The 20,509-nt window shown below is 33.3% G+C and overlaps 1 protein-coding gene across 3 annotated transcripts in view; it reads right to left on the bottom strand.

The window, feature by feature from the left end:
- LRRIQ3 (leucine rich repeats and IQ motif containing 3) overlaps window positions 1-20,509 on the bottom strand; it is a 203,301-nt gene that overhangs the window by 50,911 nt on the left and 131,881 nt on the right. For all 3 annotated transcript variants that reach the window (XM_047725515.1, XM_047725513.1, XM_047725514.1), the window contains one exon: window positions 11,353-11,482. In XM_047725515.1, coding sequence (XP_047581471.1) covers window positions 11,353-11,482 — 130 coding nt within the window. The remainder of the gene's footprint in view (window positions 1-11,352; window positions 11,483-20,509) is intronic.

Raw genomic sequence — 20,509 nt, 5'->3', positions numbered from 1 at the left:
AATAAGTATATAAGAAAAAATCTTAGGTACATATATGATAGAAATAGTAAAATGGATTGTACTAAAGAATAATTCATGAGTTTAAAGGTCAAGTTGAGGCATTCTCCCAAAAGAAGTCTGAAAGGATAAAGGGATAAGAAAGAAAAAAAGAGAAAGAAATGTTTAAAGACATGGAGAACAGAAATCAAAATATTTAAGTAACTGGTGTCCCAGAAGGAGAGAAAATATATGAAGAAGTAGTGGAAGATATGCCCAATAGAAAAGAATAAGAGCAGAACAAAAACCCAACTATATGTGCATATTCTACTATACATATCCAGATATGAAAGACAGAGAAACAAATTTAAAAGCTTGGTGGGGGGTGGCATCCAGGTGGCTCATTTGGTTAAGCACCCAACTCTTGGTTTCTGCTCAGGTCATGATCTCAGGGTCATGAGATCTAGTACCACATCTGCTCTGTGCTCAGCAGGACATGTGCTTAAGTTTTTCCTCTCTTCCTCTACCCCTCCCCTTGCTCTCTTTTTCTCTCTCTCTAAAAAAGATAAATAAAAAATAAAACTTTTAAAAAATAAAAAATAAAAACAAAAGCTTCTAAAGGAACAAGAATTAAATGACATCAAACTTTTCAACAGCAATACTGAAACCAAGAAATAAATAAAATAATATTTTTTGAATATTGAAAGAAAATAATTTTGAACATAGACTGAAATTTTGCCAACTCATTATTCAAATTTGAGGGTAAATATAGTTCTTGGGATGAAAGCTGGAAGAAGGTATTCTACTATCACTTCACATAAACCCTTCTGAAGGAAAATGAGATGAAATGAGATGAGAAATGAATTTCGAAGATGTTGCAAACAATATGGGAAGTAACACTGAATAACTTGGTAAGATTTGCTGTTTCTTAAAAAAAAATTAAAAGCTTTTTAAAACTAAATAGAAGGAATATATACATGATAACATCATTATAACCTATATGACAGTAGTAGGACTAGATCCTGGACAAGAAAAATGATATTAGACAAATGACAAAACATGAATATGGTCCATAGATAAGTTAATAGTACTTATCAATGTTAACTTCCTAGTTTTAATAACTGTATGATTATATAATATGGCAACATTTGTGGAATGGGTAAAGGATATTCAGGAATAATTTGTAAATTTTGTACCTTTTTTAGAAATTTGAAATTATTTCAAAATTAAAAAATCAACAAAATCAAAGATACCAATTATGTGAAAAAACAAGGAAAAAGAAAAGAACGGATAGAACAAACTGGAAAAAAATAGAAGACAGTAATAGCCCAACTCTCTTAATAAATATAATAAATATAAATGGACTAAATAAACTGGTCCAGCTATTTTCTATTTTCATGATGAACATATAAAGCAAAAAGTCAAAACTAAAAGGATGGAAAAACATTAGGAAAGGTTTAACTAAAATACAGCTGGTGCAGCTATACTCATGTGAGACAAAATAGAGCATGAGGAAAAGGCATTGCTAGAGATAAAGCAAGTAAACATATAATGATAAAAGAATATATACTAAAAATATATACTATATATCACCAAGAATATATACTAATTATAATCATATAGGTAGTTAATAATTACCTCAAAATGCAGAAAACAAAATTTGATAGAATTCAGGAGAAGGAAATGAATCTGTAATTATAGTGGAATATTTTAATAGCTTTCCCTTAATTCTTAGTTAAGTAGACAAAGGGAAAATCTACAAAAATAGAATATCCTACTTTGCACAAAAACAATATTTGAATAACAATGAAAAGTTTGATCTAATGGACTTATGCATTATCATATGTAGGTTTTAACAAACACCAAAGAATAGGTAGAGGCCAAGATTGAAAATAATTGTCCTTATGAAAATCATTAAAGTTAAAAGAGGCTGCTTCTTATGGGACTGTCGCAGCACTCTTAATCACTCAGTACTCCCAGTTTTGCTCAGCTTTCAATTTAGAGGAAATGAGTAAATAGTCCAGAAAGTATATGCATCTCAAACACAATGTTATTAATTACTAAATGGTAGGAGAAGACTGCCAAACTTCATAATCTTCCAAAATAAGGTATGCTGAACCCATTTTGTTAGTATGGTCAGAGAAAGAAATTATACTAAGCATTCTAAAAGGTAAACTTTATATTCAAGGAAGGAGAGGTATTTTTCATCCTTTATGAGGAAACAGGAAGGAACAGGAAAAGCTATTTCTCATCCTTCATGAATTTGAATATATGCCATTATGTAAAAATTGGCACAATGTACTAAGATAATCCTAAATAGAAAAATATGTCCAAAAAGTAATAGAAAATATTACTCAATAAAAAAAAGAAAGTAGTTTTTTCAATCTAAATTGATACAAATTCATGTCCCCCCAAAATATTCTCAAGAACATCAATACAACTTCTGGCTGCTTTTTAAATTAACCATTTTAGTAAAGCAAGCATAAGGTAATTAGTTATGATGTAAATAAAGAAATATGGGAAAATGTTATTTTTACTCTATTTCTTTTAATTATAATTATTTTAGATAAATAAGATATTCTTCAGTTTCTATAGCTTTTTTACATATCATAAATATTAAAACTAAGTGGAAATAATACAATATAATGTAAAAATGGGTGGTTCTATAATATTTGGAATGACACAGGGAATGACAGATTTAATTAGATTCCATAGATTCAGATAGCTTAATCTAATATAACCATATTCCCATGCACATAATTTAATTATTACATAGTGAAACATTTACATTTGTCAGGAGGCATCACTGTGAAACAGAATAACACTAGACTTTAAGGAAACAGAATCTAGAAATAGTACCAGCTCTGTAACTTTTGGATTATGTGACCTTGGATAGATTATTATAGCTTTTGAAACTCACTTTCCTCATTCCAAAACATTAATAATAAACTAAGTTTTTACAATGTGACATCATCTAGCACTGGAATGACTAAGACATTTTAGTTTTTACAGTACATTTGTTGTGGCTGCACAGAACCATCACTTAAGAGAAAAGTCAGTCAGGACTCAGTATGATTTATGAATGATATTTTCCAAGGGTTCAGTCATCCCTTGTCTGAGACAGGATAGTTGTCCCCAAACTCTCTACTTCCTCCTATTATTCCAACTTTTCCTTTCTTCTATATACTTAACATAAAATATGGCTCAATTTAAAGTCAGCTCAATTTAAAATATCAATATAGACTTTGGATTAAACAGAAGAGTTTAAATAACTTAAACACATTTTTTTGTTCCCTCTTTGCACTCCAGTACCATGATCAAAAAGGAAAATTAAAAAAACAAAAACAACAACAACAAAAAACATTCAAAGACAATGAGAAAGAAAGTATCAGTGACACCAAAATCATTTGGAAGCTAGAAGCACATGGATGAAAAGTAACTGATAACCAGCCACTATGAAGTTGAATATTAAGGTTTAATGTGGACAAGCAAAGAAAAAAGCAGATTCACAGGGCAGAACACTAAAAAAGGTGGGGAATTGAAACATGGTTTAAAAAAATTATTTGAAAGGCATAATTATATCAACTGATCTTTGGCAACCACACATAACCAGGTGACTCTTTCATCCATTTGCTCTTAAAGGAGACTAAATATTCACCCTCTTGAGAAGTTAAACCAAAGAAACTATGGACTCAAGGGCACCAGGTATAGCTAAGGATTGGCAGGGATAATTGGAGGATGACTGAAAATTGGAGGATGAAATGAAAGGCCTCATACCAAGTTGAGAGAATAGCAGTTACTCACATGTCACAGGCAAAATATTGGAAGAGTCTTCTTCTGAAGAAACCTCATCTTACACATCCCTGAATGAAGACCCTGGACCTCACTAAATTATCCCACATTAATGCTTACAAGTCAATAAAACTCAACCACATTTATGAGCAGTGTTTCCAAGTAGCATTTCAGAAACCTAATCTTAAATATGAGTGAACAAACAAGGATTAGCAGCATTTTTCACAAAAGCTGTAAGAAGAAAGTAACTTAGGGAAATAGAAAAATATACCATGGAGAAGAACCATCCACAAAAAAAAATATATGATATTATTATCCTCCAAGATGTAGAGAAGATATTGCATCTATGAACATAAAATAGAATTTTTAGAAACTTGATTACATAATTATAAGTAGAGGATAAAATTGAGTAAACACCCCAGAAAAGAGGACAAATAAATATACAAAAAAAAAAAAAAATGGGGAAGTAAGGGATAAAAAGTAAGAGAGTTAGAGGATCAGTCCAAGAGGTCCACCTGAATAATAGGAGTCATAGAAAGAGAATACACAATGGAGATAATGATGAAATAAATAAAGAATGATGTGTCAGCATGATGGCAGACTAGGAACTCTCACATCTTTATTCTCCCTTAGAAATATCCCATAAATAACTGCAGAATGACTAAAATAACTTAAAAGGAGCTCTAGAAATGAATAAAAGATTTACAGCAACCAAGTAAACACCCAAATAAGAAAAACTCACAATCAAAACAGCAAGAAATTTTGTGGCATTTTTACTTGCCCTTCACTACTCTCTCCCCAGTGTGGTGTAGCATAGTCAGGAAGAAGCAGCCCATTTTTAATTTCTCTCCCTTAGGATGGAAAGAGAAGAATAAAACTTGCTTGGAATGTTCAAGCTTGTCTCTGGGCTGCCTAAAGGACTGGTTTGTCTCTCACCTAACTCAAATCCTCAGGAGAGGAATGGCAATATAGTTTAGATATCAGGCTGAAAACCACTGAAGGCAGTAATGATACATAAAACTACAGGGGAATTGCAGATCTACAGACTCCTGGAAGAAAAACAATTGAAGGCAGAGAATACAAAAGAAAATCTAAGGCTTCAAAATGAAGTGGGGGAAGACTCTGAGAAATTAAGACACTTAAAGGAACCTGGGGAAAATCAAAAGAAAAGAAAACCATACACACACTGACCCAGAAGGAATGCCTGCCCAGAAGAGATCTAAGAAGACTTTAGCCCTTTACCCTAAGCAGATCTCACAGCTTAGGGGTTTACTAAATAGTGAGTCTTCCATGCAAGTCAGCAAATATTGAAAGAAGTAGCTGTTTTCAAATGTCCAATTTGAATGTCCAATCACAAAGCAGAGAAAAAAAATAGGGAAACAAGGTCCATTTAAAGAAAATAAATCCTCAGAAACTGTCTCTGAATATACAGATCAGACTTACCAGATAAAAACTTTATTTGTAAATTTCATTTTAATTCCAGTAGAGTTAACATACAGTGTTATATTAATTGCAGGTGTATAATGTAATGATTCAACAGTTTTATACATTATTTGGTGCTCATCCAGATAAGTACTCTTCTTTTAAAGATTTATTTATTTGAAAGGGAGAGAGAACGGGGTGGAGAGGGGGAGAGGGAGACTGAGTCTTAAGCAGATTCCACACTAAACACTGAGCTGGATGCAAGGCTTTGTCTCACTACCCTGACATCAAGACCTAAGCTGAAACCAAGAATCAGATGCTTTAACCAACTGTGCTACCCAGGTGCCTCAAGATAAGTACTATTAATCCCCTTCATCTATTCTACCCACCTTCCCACCCAGCTCTCCTCTGGTAACCATCAATTTGTTCTTTATAGATAAGAGTCTTTATAGATAAGAGTCTGGTTTGGCTCTCTTTTTGTTGTTGTTCATGTGTTTTGTTTCTTAAATGCCACAAATTAGTGAAAGCATATGGTATCTGCCTTTGCTTATTTTGCTTGGCATTATTCTCTCTACCTTCATCCATGTTGTTGCAAATGTCAAGATTTCATTCTTTTTTATGGCTAAGTAATGTTCCATGGTATGTATGTGTGTGTGTCTATATATACACATATCTTCTTTATCCATTTATCTACCAATAGACACTTGGGCTGCTTCCATAATTTGATTATTGAAAATAACGTTGCAATAAATATAGGGGTACATAGACTTTTTCATATTAATGCTTTCATATTCTTTGGGTAAATGCCCAATAGTGGAATTACTGGATTATATGATAGTTCTATTTTTTAAATTAACATACAACATATTATTTGTTTCAGGGGTACAGGTCTGTGATGATCAGTCTTACACAATTCACAGCATGATAGTTCTATTTTTAATTTTTTTTTTGAGGATCCTCCACACTGTTTTCTACAATGTCTGCACTAGTTTGCATTCCCACCAACAGTGCATGAGGTTCCTTTTTTTCCACATCCTCACCAACACTTCGTTGTTTCTTGGGGTATTGATTTTAGCCATTCTGACAGGTGTGATTGATACTCATTGTGGTTTTGATTTGCATTTCCCAAATCATTAGTGATGTTGAACATCTTTTCATATTAGACAAAAACTTTAAAATAACTGTTTTAAATATGCTCAAAGAGACAAAGGAAAACATGGGCAAATAATGAAAGAAAATCAGAGAAACAATATATAACCAAAATAAGATTACCAATAAAGAGATAGAAATTATTTAAAAGAATTAAACAAATTTTGTAGCAGAAAAATAAAATAACTGAATTGAAAAACTCACTAGCATTTCAACAGCGCATGTGAAAAAAAAAGGAAAAAATTCAGCAAAATTAAAGATGGATCTTTTGAAATAATAGAGTCTGAGGAACAAAAACAAGAATAGAGAAAAGTGAACAGGGAATGAGGAACTTGCAGCATACTAGCAAATGGATCAAAATATGCATTTTGGGGGTCCCAGAAGAAGAGAATAAGAAACAGATATGTTACTTGAAGAAATAAGAGCTGAACCTCCCAAATTTGAAGAAACATACATTTACAAGCTTATAAATGCTGAGTAGGATAAGCAAAATGAGACCCACATTGTGAGACATTATAAAGAAACTGTCAAAAGAAAAACAAAGAAAGAATCTTGAAAGTCACAAGAGAAAAGTTACTCTTTACATGCAAGGGGTATTCAATAATTTGCAGATATATCAGCAGAAACTTTGCATGCCAGGAGGCAATAGGAGGATATATTTAAAGTGCTGAAATTAAAAAAAAAAAGCACTGTCAACGAAGAATTCTATATTTAGTAAAGCTCTGTGATAATTACTTTTATATGGTAACTTGGTTAAACTATGGTACCTAGATATCTGGCCAAACATTATTCTAGATGTATCTGTAAAGTTATATTTTAGATGAGATCAACATTTAAAGCAGCAGACCTTGAGTAGAGACAAATATGAGCATTATATAATAATAGGGTCAATTCACTAAGAAGATGTAATAATTAAACACATATCCACCAGAAATCAGAGGAACAAAATAAATAATACAAACATTTACAGGTTAAAGACAGAAATATAAGCATTTCTACAATAACAGATTTCAATACCTCATTTTCAACATTGGATATAACAACCAGAGAGAATATCAATAAGAAGCAGAGGATTTGAACAATATTATAGACAAACTGGACCTAACAGACATATAAAAAACACTCAGAATATACACAACAAATAGGAAATGGACAACAAATGACTTAAGAAGAAGAAGACGACGACGAAGGAGGAGGAGGAGGAGAAGAAAAGAAAAAGAAAAAAATAACAAGTGTTACTCAGGATGTGTAGAAATTAGAACCCTTGTGCACTGTTGCTGGGAATGTAGATGGTGTATCTGCTGTAGCAAATGGTATGGTGATTCTTCAAAACATTAAAAGTAAAATTATCGTATGATCCAGCAATTCCACCTCTGGCTATATACTCAAAACAACTGAAAGCAGGGTCTCAAAGAGATATCTGTATATCTATGTTTATAGCAGCATTATTCACAACAGCTAAAATATGGAAGTAACCCAAATGCTGGTTTGGATAAACAAAACATACAGCTGACCCTTGAAAAATGCAGGGATTAGGGTCACCACTCCCCTGCACAGTTGAAGTTCCATGAATAACTTTGGCTCCCCCAAAACTTAACTACTAATAGCCATTTTGGACCAAAAGTCTTTCTGATAACATAAAGAGTGAATTAGCACATATTTTGTATGTTATATGTATTATATACTGTATGCTTATAATAATCTAGAAAAGATGTTATTAAGAAAATCATAAGGAAGAGAAAACATATTTATAGTATTAGTATTTATAAAAAATAAATCTGTATAAGTGAGCCTGCCCAGTTCAAGGCTATGTTGTTCAAAGGTTGACTGTAATGGAATATTTATTATTAAACCTTAAAAAAGAAAAACAAATGTGACATGCTCCCACATATATCAACTTTAAAGACATTATGCTAAATAAAATAAGCCAGCCACAAAAGGAAATATTGTGTGATTGCACTTATATGACATACCTAGAGTAATCAAATTCTAGAGAGAAATAGAAAGTGCTTTTAGAGTTTGAGGGTGGGGGAGGATTGGGAGTTACTATGTAATGGGCACATAGTTTCAATTGAAGAAAAAAGATGAAAAGTTTCCACAGATGGATGGTCATGATGGTTGCACAATATAAACATACTTAATGTACAGTTAAAAATGCTTAAAATGGTTAAGTTTTATGATACATATATTACCATAAAAAATATAAGAGAAATACCCAGAACTGAGGGATATAAATTTTCAGAATGAATAACTACAATAAATTGAATAGAAAAACAATCTGGCCAAGCAGGCAAATATTTATGAGACAAATCACTGTGAAATTGCAGAATACCTGGTATAAGAAACAATGCTAAAAGTTTCCAGTCAGAAGGGAAAAACAATAAATAGACATTCATATATATCAAACTAAGAACTAAATGGCAATGGACCTTTCAAAGGAAACACTGGAAGTTAGATGATAAAGTGATCCTGAAAAAAATCTGAAAGAAGCTCTACACAGTCAAATCATCAACCAAATATAAATGTATCATAACAGCATGTTTAGGTTTTCAAGGTTTTAAAAAATTTACCTCCTATATATAATTTCTCAGTAAACTCATAGAGAAGGCACTGCATTAAAATAAAAAAATAAACCAAGAAAGACCAAGATAGAGAATTCTGGAACTTAGAGTCCCTACATAGCATGGAGACAAATGAATTCTTAGGATCACAGTTGAAGAGATGTACCAAAATGGAGGGTCTAAGAGCAGGTTTAGAGGGTAAGCAGTCCTGATTAAATTAGCAAAATGAAAGGTGCAAGCAGAAGTATCATGAAAAAAATTATATATGTGTGAGTATGTTTGGGGAGAGTGGTGGTTTGAATGGTATGAGATTTTCAAACAAGTTTTCAAAAAAATAGTATAAAAAAGCAAACATATCCTAATATATTGTATGGCTCAGCTGTGAACAATATATACACAGCCATAACAATTACAACAGTAAATATTAATTTATCCCCAAACAGTAGTGATATAATTCTATGGGGAAAATAGAGGAGGGAATATATAAGTGTGTGTATTATGGAGGATTTAAAAGAGAATTAAACCTCCATCTTTCACAGTGGAAATCTGTAAATAATATCTAAATAATATCTAACACCCCCAAAAAAAGACATTTTAGCAGAATAAGCATGTTACTTGGAAATATAAAAGTAAACAGCAGAAGAGTTACAGATAGTATCTTGGGGTATCAGAAAGATTAAGTGTAGCAGTATGGTGCATGGAACTACTATTTTTCCATCATTTCATTTTCATTTATAAATCTGGGAATTAAATAATCATACAAATAAAATTGCTTTTAAATAACAATGTAGAGCTTTATGAAATGTATATATAATATACATGAAACTAAACACTGTATATTAAAATAAATGTTGTAAACATATTGTATATACATGAAACTAATGGACAATTGATGAAATATCAAAAGCCACTGACAAATAAGGAACTGGTAGAGATAGACAAAGTACGACAGTTCATATACAAAGAAAATAAAAGGGGATAAAGATAACATCAAGAGTTTTAAAAAGAGAAAGATTTGAATATTTAAGAATTAAAAGTTCTGAGAAAGAGAGAAATGAGGAGTTGTTCAATGGATTTAAAATTCTGGTCACACAAGATAAAGTTCTAGAGATCTGCTGTGCAACATTATGACTAAGGTTAACATATTGTATTATGCACTTAAAAGTCTGTTGAGAGAGTAGGTCTCAGAGTAAGTGTTTTTATCATAATAATTTTAAAAGATTTAAGAGAAAACCTTGAGAAAATTGAAAATAATTTTATAAAAATGATTGTATGATTTTTCTGTGAAAGATAGAGGTAAAGAATTCCATAGATCACACATAAAATTTTATCAAAAAAATTCTGCAAAAACAACAAAAAGCAGTACACATTTGATAACCAAAATCCTATTAACATAAGATAAAATGTACTTTATTGACAAAACAATTATGTTCAAAGCCTGAAGGAAATTAAATATTATTACTTAATTGAAATCATTTATATTAATCTAATACTTGACAGATTTCCTGAAAGAGGAATCACGCTGACATAGCTATACAGCAAGAAAGCTATCAACTCAATATGGTTCCTGCCTACACCTATTTCTCTTAATTCCCCCCTTATGCTCAAAATCCAGTTCTTGATAAACATGAAACAACTTTCTGAATATGTACATTTATAAAATATTAAATGAGATATGCATATTTTCTCTAAACGTCTCAACCTATATTTCACAGAATCGTATATAAATATATGTATGTATTTTTAAAGATTTTATTTATTTGACAGACAGAGATCACAAGTAGGCAGAGAGACAGGCAGAGAGAGAGGAAGAAGTAGGCTCCCTGCTGAGCAGAGAGCCCAATATGGGGCTCTATCCCAGGACCCTGGGATCATGACGTGAGCTGAAGGCAGAGGCTTTAAACCACTGAGCCACCCAGTGCCCCGAGAATCGTATATTTATAGTTCAAAATTAACATGCCTAATTTTTTTTAAAGATTTTATTTATTTATTTGACAGAGATCACAAGTAGGCAGAGAGGCAGACAGAGAGAGAGAGCAGGAGGCAGGTTCCCTGCTGAGCAGAGATTCCCCAATGTGGGGCTCAATCCCAGGACACTGGGACCATGACCTGAGCCGAAGGCAGAGGCTTTAACCCACTGAGCCACCCAGGCACCCCAAAATTAACATGCCTAATTTCTTTTTTTTTTTTAAAGATTTTATTTATTTATTTGACAGAGAGAGATCACAAGTAGGCAGAGAGGCAGGCAGAGAGAGAGAGGGAAGCAGACTCCCTGCTGAGCAGAGAGCCCGATGCGGGGCTCGATCCCAGGACCCTGAGATCATGACCCGAGCCGAAGGCAGTGGCTTAACCCATTGAGCCACCCAGGCGCCCCAACATGCCTAATTTCTAATGAATATACTCTTCATCAAAATATATTCATACATATAATTTAAAAATTCATATAACTAACCTCTTTGAGTGAGATGTCTTGATTTTTTTGATTTTATACCAATTTCTTTTGTTTTCAATTCATATACAATAGAAGAAACATGTTTACTCTGTTCTCTAGAATTTTTTAAATAAACAGGAGAATGTATAATCTGTGGAAACAAAATAAAAGCAATGATAACCACAATAATGTCTGTTATATACTTTTTCGAGTTCTCAAAGAAATCTCACACTTATTATACACTACAATGATTGATTTTATTTTTTTAAAAATACCAAGAAAAACCTGTTGAGATAGGCAGAGTTAGGAAAAGATGTCAAGAGCTCCATTGTATATGATTTTGATAAATTGTCTATTAAGAGTTAATGATATACTTTGGACCATGCTTGAAGGGAGACTGAGGGGAAAAGGGTCCTGTCAGAAGGGTGCCATGACAAAACAAAACAAAACCCACGAAGAAAAACAAGGAATAAACAAAGAGAAGAAAGACTGTGTTGCCCAAAAAGCCTAAAGAAAGATTTAAGTTAAGAGAGGGTAGACAAAACTATTTTACAGAATACTAAAAAGGATAGTAACATTGAAAGAAAGATAAATGGGACCAGAATTATCACAAATCATTTTTTTTAAGATTTATTTATTTATTTATTTGACAGACAGAGATCACAAGTAGGCAGAGAGGCAGGCAGAGTGAGGGGGTGGTAGCAGGCTCCCTGCTGAGCAGAGAGCCCGATATGGGGCTCGATCCCAGGACACTGGGATCATGACCTGAGCTGAAGGCAGAGGCTTTAACCCACTGAGCCATTCAGGCGCCCCGAATTATCACAAATCTTAAAAGTACAAATGGATCTGGTATGTGTGGAAGGAATAACAAGCAGAATATTGAAAAAGAGCTTGGTGGAGAGTTGGGGGCACTATCAGAAGTAAACTAAAAAAATGTCTGTCAATTGGTTGGGAATATTTTAATAATTAATACTATGTTGTCTGCCTTTGTCTTCACAGTCTATCCACCACAGTGCAAAGGATCCACCAGGTCATCAGAAACACAGGCTTTTTCAAAGTTTATCATCTCTTTCTTACCTTCTATATGGCTTCTATCCTCAAGGTTTACTCATGAGTCAAGATAGCTACTACAGCTCTACACACAATGTCTGTATCTCAGTCAGCAAGATAGAGGAAAAGGGTAAAATGACAAAAGGGCATAGGCCATGTGTCTTAAGGTACTTTCCCAGAGGTCCTTCAAAAAACTTCTGTTTATATCTTATTGACCATTCATAGTGACAAAGGAGAGGATAAGCAATGCAGTCTTTTTGGTAGGTACTTTGCTGCCTGGAGTAAAATTTCAGGGTTTTTACCAAGAAAGAAGAAAAGGACAGATATTGGTAGGCAACCACAGTATACAACAGAGAAAAAGATCAGAATTTTGGAAGGGGATATACATTTGTATTTTGAGATACATTCCCAGGGACATTATGCATTCCTTGATGAGTACCACTGGCCTAAATTCTAAGGACTCACAAATATGTATCTTCAATAGTATTCCTTTCTGAGTTATTTCCTTTTTATGTAGTACCTATGAGCTGTGCCCTTTCACCCTGGAAAGTCTCAGAGACATCTCATACTCGATAGAATTTAATTCCTATCTTTCCTCCAAACCTATTACAACTTATTTCTGGTTTTGGTGAATAGCACCACCTTCACCCAAGAAGATGAGATTCACATAAACTCTCTCATATATGACAGCAGATAAGATTTTGAAATAAAAAAAAAAGATCACTGTATTTCCCCTAGCTTGACCTGCCTACTTATCCAAACCTCCTTTATTAGGAGAAACACTTGGATATGTTTCCTGGTGCCCTGTATTTATAATTTTCTGCCTAAATTCCTATAATGCACAAAACAGATGTATTTAACTGAATAGCCTTGAGTTTCTATCTTTTAAATTTTATATGTATATTCTCTAATTTATTGAAAACAATCTGTCTTTATGCAATGACTCATTGTGCAAGAATTTTTTAATGCTCATGATGGATACTAGGTATTATGTAGTCCTGGGATGAATCTCAGTTATTATTCTTTACTAAAAATCCTTCACTAGTTATCTTACATAATTTCTTTCCAGTCTTCCTATGACAAAAATACTAGTTTTTGCTAGAAAGATAGGTAAGCAGTTACTTCTGAGCTTATACATTCTCCTTATATTAATTTTTTTTCTAAAGTTTGTGAAGGGGGCGCCTGAGTGGCTCAGTGGGTTAAGCTTCTGCCTTCGGCTCAGGTCATGATCTCAGGGTCCTGGGATCGAGCCCCGAGTTGGGCTCTCTGCTTTGCAGGGAGTCTTCTTCCCCCTCTCTCTCTGCCTGCCTCCCTGCCTAGTTGTGATCTCTGTCAAATAAATAAATAAAATCTTAAAAAAAAATGAAGTTTGTCAGGAATAACTATAACATAACATAATATCAACACATTATCAAAATATAACATTATTTTAAGTAATATTACTGCTATTCTCACTTGGGTCCAGTTCTTTCTATTAAACAAAGTTTTACAAAAATAATGTAGACTACTCTTCTGCAATCAATTATGTAACAATCAATTGTAAATGCTTCTTCAAACTCAAATTTATCTATCAGTCCTCTTCAATTAGTCTTCTGTATCATCATTATTGTTTTCTTACTTCTATAAATTTTGCTCTATTTTTATAACTACTGTCTCTCTCTACTAATAATGCAATTCATCATACATTAAAAATCATCCCCAATTCTATATAAATCACAAAAATGGACCCTTTAGAATGTAAGGATATGTTTAGCAATCTATTTCTACTAATACATATTCTTCTGCCTTTCCCTGAAAGAATAAAGGAAATTTTTAAAATAAGTGTGTATCTGTCAAATCTGAGTATCCAATCTCTATGGAGGTCTGGGGAAAGATGGCGGAGAAGTAGGAGACCCTATTACCCTATTTCAACCGGTCCCCTAAAGTGAGCTAATTATGTACCAGAACACTCTGAACACCCATGAAATCAGCCTGAGATGTAGGAATATACACTTCTGGATCTCGATGGGGGCAGAAGACTCCAGTGGAGAGGTAAAGCAGAGTGGGAATCTATCACAAATAAAATTAATTTATAGAATCATGAAATTTAAAAATTAGATACTGAAGGAGCACCTGGGTGGCTCAGTCAGTTAAATGTCTCCCTTCAGCTCTGGTCATGGACCCAGCCCAGAATAGCTTCTCCCTCTCCCTCTGCCTACAGCCCCCCCACCCCTGGTTTGTGCTCCCTCTCTCTCTCTCTGTGTCAAATAAATGAATAAAATCATTTAAAAAATTAGATACTAAAATTTTACATTTGTAATATTTTTATTCTATTTAAAAATTAAATGTGTAGCTAGTAAGTTCCTTTCAGAAATATATTTTCTTTAGTTCTTCCACTTACCCTTTTTCATATACCTAATGCCATTCCTTGTCATCATTTAAAATAATTTTCCTTTCCTTGGCTTTTATAAAAGAAGAATCTGTGACAAAGTTTGCATATATGACAGTGAAACAAATCTAGGAAGATGAGCATCTAAATTCCTAAGTGAACTGAGACATACACAGGCTACCAAGGTAAAGAAATTGCGCTTTTCTGTATACATAGTACAAGAAGGAAAAGAAAGGATGTGCCCCTTACTGATACTCAAAATCATGAAGAAGGAAAAGTTATCAGAAGACTGAGGATAATCTAATAAATATCTTGTTTTCAATAGCAGAAAGTCTATTCTATTAACTGACATACCGTAATTCCAATACTGGTCCTCAATAATTTTAGAAAGTAAAGTTAAGGATATTTAGTAGCATTTAGAAGAGGAATAAATCACCAGGGAGCAGTATAAGTTAACAAGTGAATACATCAGATATAATTTCATTTTTAACAGGGTCAAAATTAACTCAGCTTCAAACATCCTCTATATGATAAACCTTAATTTCTGTAGTATGTTCAGATAAATGTTTTCACAACTTTGGAAAGATAACATGATTCGATGCAGATCAGAGATATTGAGTCATCACATGAAAGAGAGTAAGGATTCATAAAATGATGCATCCTGAAGTGAGATCTCTAATATCATAAGCAGACTTGTTAGCCTTATCACAATCAATATTTATGCAAATGATTTGAATAATAATAAAAGGAAATGTTTATGACATTTTTAGGTGAGGTGTCAAAAAAACAAAACCAGTTAACACAAGATAGAAATTTTAAATATTTTCCGACCTGGGCCGGTTCACCCCTCCTTAGGCAACCTGGTGGTCCCCCGCTCCCGGGAGGTCACCATATTGATGCCGAACTTAGTGCGGACACCCGATCGGCATAGCGCACTACAGCCCAGAACTCCTGGGCTCAAGCGATCCTCCTGCCTCAGCCTCCCGAGTAGCTGGGACTACAGGCGCGCGCCACGGCGCCCGGCGAAATTTTAAATATTTTCAATAGACAGGAGCAATCAACCAAATTAAACAGATGAAATGTAGTAGAAATAAAAAATTACAATTGGGCAAAATACAATTCATCACTGTAATACATAATGTAATTTAAAATCATGAGTGATAAGAGGATACAATATTGTAATTAAAAGAGCAAGTTAAGGGACGCCTGGGTGGCTCAGTTGGTTAAGCAGCTGCCTTCGGCTCAGGTCATGATCCCAGCGTCCTGGGATCGAGTCCCGCATCGAGTCCCTGCTTCTCCCTCTGCCTCTGCCTGCCATTCTGTCTGCCTGTGCTCGCTCTCTCTCCCTCGCTCTCTCTGACAAATAAATAAATAAAATCTTTAAAAAAAAAAAAAGAGCAAATTAAGGGTCCACTGTAGGATGACCTTATGCTATATTAAGCATTTTATCTAGAATGAAGAAAATCACACATATTACCGTATGTGTAATATGACCATATGTCTTACCATATTAATTTCTGATGAGAACCATAGCTAAAGCACTATGTCAGGTCAGGGCAAAATACTTTCAGATGAGGATAGATAATCTGGAATGTGAAAAGAGAGCAGCCTACCTACTAAGTTATTTTTAAAGTAAGCCCTATATAAATAAGCCACATTTAAATCCAGAGTAGAAAAGAGGCAACAAAGATGGAGATTCAGGCTTCTTACCTCCCCCAATTACCACTTCCCTCATCTTATAAAATGATAGCAGACTCTTGTTCAAACCACAAGAACTTAGAATTTGTTCTCTATTTTATGCTCTTTCCTCAAACTCTTTATCTAAGCCATCAGCAAATCTTGACAATTATACTTCCTAAATGTATTTCAAATTTGTCTTCTTCTCTTCCTTTTTTATATTACCTCTCTAGTCTAAGCTATAGTCACCCCTTCTAACCACAAATGGTCTTCTGTTGGCTTCTGCCTTGACACCAGATCTTACAAGATTCAGTTACATTTAGCAAAAGATAAATCTGATCATGTTTATTTTTAGCTTTACATTTCCTGATTGCTGTCCAAGGTGCCAGTCCTTACTATGAGCTTGAAAAGCCAGCAAATATGGCCCTGGGTCACATAGTCAAATTCATTTCATTCTACCCTTGACTTTATTCATCATACTCTTACAACATTGGATTTCATTCAGTCCTTTGAACCCAACTCAAAACAATCTACTCCAGGCCTCAGGTCCTTGTGCAAGCTCTTTGTTCTATCTAGAATATACTCCTACACTTTTCATGACTAGCTTCTCATCCTTCAGGTCTTAACTTTTATCTCCTCAGAAAAACATTCTATGGGAATTTTATGAGAACTAGAACTTCTCCTATTACTCTATCTCAGCAAGCTATTTATTTTATTTACATATATCACAGATTTGTTCACTTGTATTACAACTTGGTTTTCACTTTTTGTTTTTTCCTAGAATCCATCTAGTTCATCAGGGTAAGGACTTTGCTTGTCTTCCTTACCTAGTGCCAAGAATGGCCCCTGACACTCAGCAAATATTCAATAATTATATGCTAAATATGTAATAAATAGTAGCAAAGACAAGTACTAGAAGGAATGAGTGGAGGTTTAGGAACTTTGGTTCAATATACTACAAAGTGAAACTCCCTTTTCAGAGTGAGTCCGGCCAGACATAATTTAAAGACAAATTCCTAGCTTGCTTTTTTTTTAAAGGATTCTATCCCAAATAACACTTTCCAACATTTTCTCTTTTAACCCTGAAATCTCCATACTGTACAGTTACTCCAAAGCTTTTTACTCAGCAACACTTTTACAACTCTTTCATCCCCTTTTTCATCATGTACATCAACTTAAACTCTTAATTTTCTAGAGTCTCTTCTACTTAACCATTCCTCAACATGTTACATGTACAAAAAGCATAAACATAATCATCTGGTAGGAATAATTATACATCTACTTGGGCACATCACTCTACACTCTGTTGTTCTACATCACAATAAACCAGAGAACCAAAATGGCAATGAAAGAGCTCTCCTTTGACAGTTCTGTAGAAAAGCTAGGAAAAAATAATCTATAATAGCTACTAAAGCTGGGAGAGACATATTAATCTCACATAATCATAAGAAAAAAACTTTCAGAACATTACTGAAAATTGGAATAGATTAACTGAGGTGCTATAGAACTCCCTATAATTGACAAACTAAGTATGCTTATAAAATATCAGATGGATGACTGTACCAAATATTTATTTTCCCCAAGAGAGATGATAATTAACATTTAAAAATTGAGAAGTGGTGACAGTGGCAACAATTTTCTCTACTTTCTAGACCAAGGGTAAATATTTTATACTAAACTCTTCTGTCTCAGAAAATCAAGATTCATTTTCAACTCTTAACAGTTTGAGTTAGTGTTAGTTAGTATTCTAAGACTGTAGTTTTGTTTTCAGATTATGTATTACACAAATCAGAGCCCTTTAATTTTAAAGCATTTTATAAGTCTTTAACCAAAGCAGATTAACAGAGACTCAATGTTATACTATCTATTCGCATACTATTTATACTATAATTGACCAAGCATTTGCTTTGTCCACATTATATATGGTCATTGTAAGGAGGCTCCATTTGAAGGATTATCTCAAAAACCTCTTTAGAATCATTAGTTCTTTGGTATCCTACCACCTGTTTTCTCTTCCTTTTGTTCCCTTTCCTATACCCAGCTAAGACATCATTTTTAAAAGTGCTAACTTTAATAATATGCTAAAACCCAAACTAAAAACGTTACCCTTTTTCACCTGAATGAAAACTGTTAACTCCACTATTTGGCTACATAGCCTCTCATTAAGTTTAACAAGCAATAACTTCAACAGAGGAGAGGCTAACATACACTTGAACTCTGCTTTTAAGACTAAGTGATGGTTAACAGGGGAAAAAAAAAAAAAAAACATGAAAAAGGGGGAATGATTTAAAATAAAGTTTTATGAGAAAAATTACTTTTTAAAATAGTCCCCTAGAAGCAACTGACAGGTTTAACTGCTATTTGAAAAACTGTTATTATCTTGTATTTGTTCCCAATCTTACTTTATCTTAACAGAGATGACTAGAAATGATAATACTCTGGACACATGAGGAAGAGAATTCACAAAGGATGACCTGGATAAACAAATATAGGACACATAGTAGATAGAGAAAGAAATGTGACATTTCTCTTCTATACAAAAAGTAGCCATGGGAAATGAAGGTGACTGAATATTATATTTTGCTGCAAATGTCCATTTAAAGAACACATGGGGAAAAAAGAATAATAGGTATGTTCCCTCAGTTAAAGAATGGTTAAGGTCTAAGGTCCATCATTACCAAGATTAGAGGTGCCAATGTGTAAATTACTGAGGCCTACTCTGTCTGCTACATTCCTGTGGATACTTGCTAGTAGCGGTTGTCAAACCCAGTAAAAAGAGATGCTGCAAACTTCCATAAAGATTTTAGAATAGGTTATAATTTCAAGTTGAGAGAACATAGTGCTAGTTCATTAATAATAATAATTGGTATTAGATAGAGTAGGTAAAAGGCATGAAAACTTTTACAGTATACAGATTTATGTTTCTTTAAAAGTCTCATTATTTGTATATTATATATATTTTATATATTAACATATTAAATATATATTTACTCATTTACATGACAATGCAATTCTATTTTAAGTCTTATTTTTTACTAACATATTGATTATACTGTCTGATAGCCAATGTATTACATAGTAATAATTTAGAATAATTCTGTATATGGTTTACCTAAAGACCACATTTTTAAAAGTGTGTAACTCTACAAATATTATTTTGTTTATAACTTTCAAAGCACTTATGCATTCTACCTTATATCATAGTTAAGTACATTTCTCACCCCTAGAAGAAATTATTCTCTCTGAGGACTGGGTCTGTGGTTTACTTATCTCGATATCCCTGCACCACTTTTTGGATTGGATTCTTCAACCTCTGTTGCAGTATCAACTCACAAATAACAAAAAAGGATTGAGAAATCTGATTAGTTTATTCAACAAATATGTATTGAGTGCCAACTACATCCATGGCACCATGCTAGGCATCAATACAAATCTATTATTTTGTGAATACTTAAATTGTAGACTTCTTGAAATATTTCATAATTTAATGATTAATATTCTTTGTAGATATGGAAAACACAGGAAGCAAGATAAGAAATTCAAAGTGAGAAAAACTTTGTTTCCAATTAAGTGATTTGATTAAACTGAAACTGAGGATATCTACAGAGACAAAGACACAGAGAAGGAGAGAGAGAGTTGAGAACATAGGCTTTAATGGCTCATAAGTTATTTATCCTCATGTGTTATTTAGTTATGATATTTTTAAATCAGTAAATCTAATCATTTTGAAATGAAAAGAGACAGGGTATATATTAGCAGTATAGTTTAATACTGCTTAAGTGATCACCAAATGAGACAAATTCATATGGTGGTGTAAAATTTAATGACGGGCAACAAAACAGAATTTTCTAAAGGAAGGAAAAAAACTTTTCCTTACTAGTAACATATATAGCTCAAGAGTCTATATTTCTGTGGGTATTTAACAATGCCCACATTTATCAGAAGAGAAAAAAGAGCAGATAGAGACTGCCAACATTTTACTGATTTTTGGGTTGCTTTCCTTTACCCTAAGTATCTTAAGCAAATCCAGCATTTTAGAGAGTGTGTATGTTTTAAATTAGGGTTTAGAATCCAAGGAAGCAG

This window comes from Lutra lutra, chromosome 4 (assembly GCF_902655055.1).
Source record: "Lutra lutra chromosome 4, mLutLut1.2, whole genome shotgun sequence".
NCBI classification, from domain to species: Eukaryota; Metazoa; Chordata; class Mammalia; order Carnivora; family Mustelidae; genus Lutra; species Lutra lutra.
The sequence above is the reverse complement of the archived record's forward strand: the minus strand, read 5'-3'. Positions and strand labels throughout refer to the sequence as shown.